Here is a 3095-nt window from a genome sequence, read left to right on the forward strand (position 1 = left end):
ATACACAGTGCTGTACAGAAATACTGTACAACATAGTAATGTATTTGTCATTAATCTTGCTCTGCGGGCTCTCCTCTGTGGAGTACAGCACAAACAGGGAGCAACGCTCCTGTTTTTGCCCGTTAATCCACACTGTTCTGTCTCCGGCTGGAACAGTGTGGTGACAAATCGGCCGAGGGGGTGCTGATCAGAGGAGCGGCAGCCTCTGATTAGCTCAACCTTCTCAGCTGAGGAAGTGACAGAGTAGCCCTCAAAATCCAAACCTAATCCCGGTCTACACGCAAATAATCCAAGCAGAGCCCCGCCAAATAATCCACCCGGAACCCTGACCCAGGGAGACGAGCTGTAAGATGAGGAATGAGCTGGCGGCCACAGTGGCAGTGCAGGAGCCAGGATTATACGAGAGAGAGGAATCAGTGCTTTGATGATTTGCTACTTGGAGTTACAGATCCCTGGGAGTATGAAATTAGGAATTATCATCAAATTGGAAGGAGAAAAAAAAACTCGTGACATGTCACAGATTTGGGCTCAAGCCATCATCCCCTTCCAAACAGGTTATTAACTGTGTACCTTGTGAAGTATTAACCGAGAACATGCGACAGGAGGGTACGCTTGTCTAGATGAAGCTGGGAGGTGTTGGTGCGTTGACCGGACTGACCTACAACCTGGATGTAAATGTCAGCGCTGTCCGACACGTTCTCAATCTGAACGGACAGTGTGTACTTTCCAGAGTGGGTTCTCTGTGCCGAGCGGATGAAGAGGATGGTGTCCACTTCACTGGTACGAGTCCCCACTGTACTGTCCTCCAGGAGAACACCATCTTTGAACCAGGTCACGACGGGGCGCGGTTTACCCTGCAGTGAGCGTAATGGAAGGGAATCAAAATAAAGTACTGCAAGACATAATCCGTGACGAGAGGGAAAAAAAAAGATAAAAGAATCTGTGAAATAACAGAATAACCTGGTGCAATACGTTTGTAACTGTCAGTTGGCTTGTGATTATCAAGGTAACATGCAAGTCGATATCTGCAGAGCACTTCTGAATATGTTGCAATGTGTTTTTTAGTTATTTGTGACGGAACATTTCTTTCATGTTTTGGCCGTGAAATATTTTGGGGCATTCTATTCTGGGTAAACATGTCTCAATTTTAGTTACACCAAATATTCCTATGTGTGAAAACAGCCACTGGAACAGACTCCTTCCAGCTCAGCTTGGATAAGATGACAGAGCTGTGGGTGCTCTTTTCTTCCAGAAGAACATCATGTTTTCTTGTCTGTTTTTATTTGTAACAATGGCTTCCCCTTACTGTACGGTTTGCTTCTTTTTACCACTGCCATCATTTGCAGGGTCCTGTCAAATGCTGTATTTCCTGTCAAGTGCTGTAATGCTCCCTGTGCCCTTTGAGCTCCTGCTCTCTCTGTGACTGCAAACTTTACACATCTGATTTGCATTTCACAAGAAGTAGAAAAAGCAGCCACGGGGGGAAATCTTAGTCATGTATTTGCTTGCTTCATCTATCAAAAAAACATACTAGCAAAGTGCATTTGGACATGTTATACAGACAAAGTTAACATGGATGGATTATAGAGCAGGCCTACTGAGCACATGGGAAAAACCCTGACGAACTTCCGGCAAATTTGAGATTTGCTCTGCAAGTCAGTCTGGCCAAAAGCCCATTCAAGCCCCTTTCCAATTTTTCCAAACTGAGGCACCAATCACAACCGTTGGGGCGAGCTTTACACTATGACAATAGCGCAGCGACGGCAAGCAGCTTTTTGTTTACATTCAACTTGACAGCCACCAAAGCGGCAGCTTCACTGTCACTGCTAGATCACCCGGATCGTTGTTCTGATTGGTTGAAGGACTATCCAATTGTGCCCAGAGGCATTTGAGCGGCGTCCATTGGTGACGCCCCTTTGAAAATGAGCTGTGAATGAACCTTCCCCAGACTCACTCTCACTTACAACTGAAAAGGGTGTGGTGTCAACCAGGCTACCGAGCACAGGCCCTAGGGCCCAAAATGTCAGGGTGCCCCCTGGCCTTTACCTGCAAAATCACTCAAAGAGACACCTTTGGACCAAGAAGAGATGCAAAATGAGCAAAAAGAGACACAAAACTAGTACAAAGAGATGCAAAATGACCTCAAAAAGACACATAACTACATTGAGACACAATATGACCACAGACACATGTCTACATAGAGTCAATAGACAGCCCAAAAGGACACAATATTACTACAAAGACACAAAAAGCTACAAAGAGATGCAAAACAACAACAACAAAAACAGGCAAAACCACCACAAAGTCTTTGTCTTGCTCGTTTGTTGTAAAGGTGGTTCAGCCTTTTGCATGTACAATATGTGCCAAGGGGCCCTAACTTAAGAGCTTGGCCAGACTCGGACTAACCTGGAAGGGGATGACCAAGTTCACTTTCTCGCCCACAAACGTGACAAGTTTGGACCTCAAATTGCGGGGCAGGCGGATCTTGGGATTCTCTGGGTGGTGGACAAATGAGAAACAGAGAAGGAAACGATGAATAGAATTTGAGCAGGTGGTGGAGGACTGTACGTTCTTGAGGTTTCATGATGTTTACATTAATATTACAACAGCTACGACCCTGAATAACCACCAAGCAGTATTGTTCTTGAACAGTGGCTGACTGGTACCAATGCTGTGTTTCTGTTACACTTTTCTCATATTTGGATATTTACAATGTATTCCAACAAGAGCAGTTTTAAAATTTCTGTTAAAAACGACAGGTGACAAACATCTCTGACCCATGATCTCTCTGATAGTGACGGCCTGGGTGAGAGTAGCGGGGGGGCTGCGCCCAGCAATGTTGACAGCCATCACTCTGAACAGCATCTTCTCCCCTACTGGGAGACCCTTCACCCTGTACTGGTTCTTTCCCACTGGTTCCTCGTTAGCTTGCACCCACTGATCACCTGAGGAAGGAGTCACAGCAGAAGAAGAGAAGGAACGGATCAAAAAAGCAAAAACAATCCAAAGATCTCAGGATAATGTTGAGAATCAACAATCAAGTGTAAATATTGTTCAATAATTTACCGTTTACTGAAAATCTGCCCCCCCCCCCC

General features: G+C 45.4%; 1 protein-coding gene across 11 annotated transcripts in view; it reads right to left on the reverse strand.

The window, feature by feature from the left end:
* Positions 1-3095, reverse strand: part of mybpc2a (myosin binding protein Ca) — a 68353-nt gene that overhangs the window by 6896 nt on the left and 58362 nt on the right. For all 11 annotated transcript variants that reach the window (XM_032537638.1, XM_032537629.1, XM_032537637.1 and 8 more), the window contains 3 exons: positions 2778-2945; positions 2407-2495; positions 659-854 (listed from right to left, as the gene is read on the reverse strand). In XM_032537638.1, the coding sequence (XP_032393529.1) occupies positions 659-854; positions 2407-2495; positions 2778-2945 (453 nt within the window). The remainder of the gene's footprint in view (positions 1-658; positions 855-2406; positions 2496-2777; positions 2946-3095) is intronic.

Source organism: Etheostoma spectabile, chromosome 15, assembly GCF_008692095.1.
Source record: "Etheostoma spectabile isolate EspeVRDwgs_2016 chromosome 15, UIUC_Espe_1.0, whole genome shotgun sequence".
Lineage (NCBI taxonomy): Eukaryota > Metazoa > Chordata > Actinopteri > Perciformes > Percidae > Etheostoma > Etheostoma spectabile.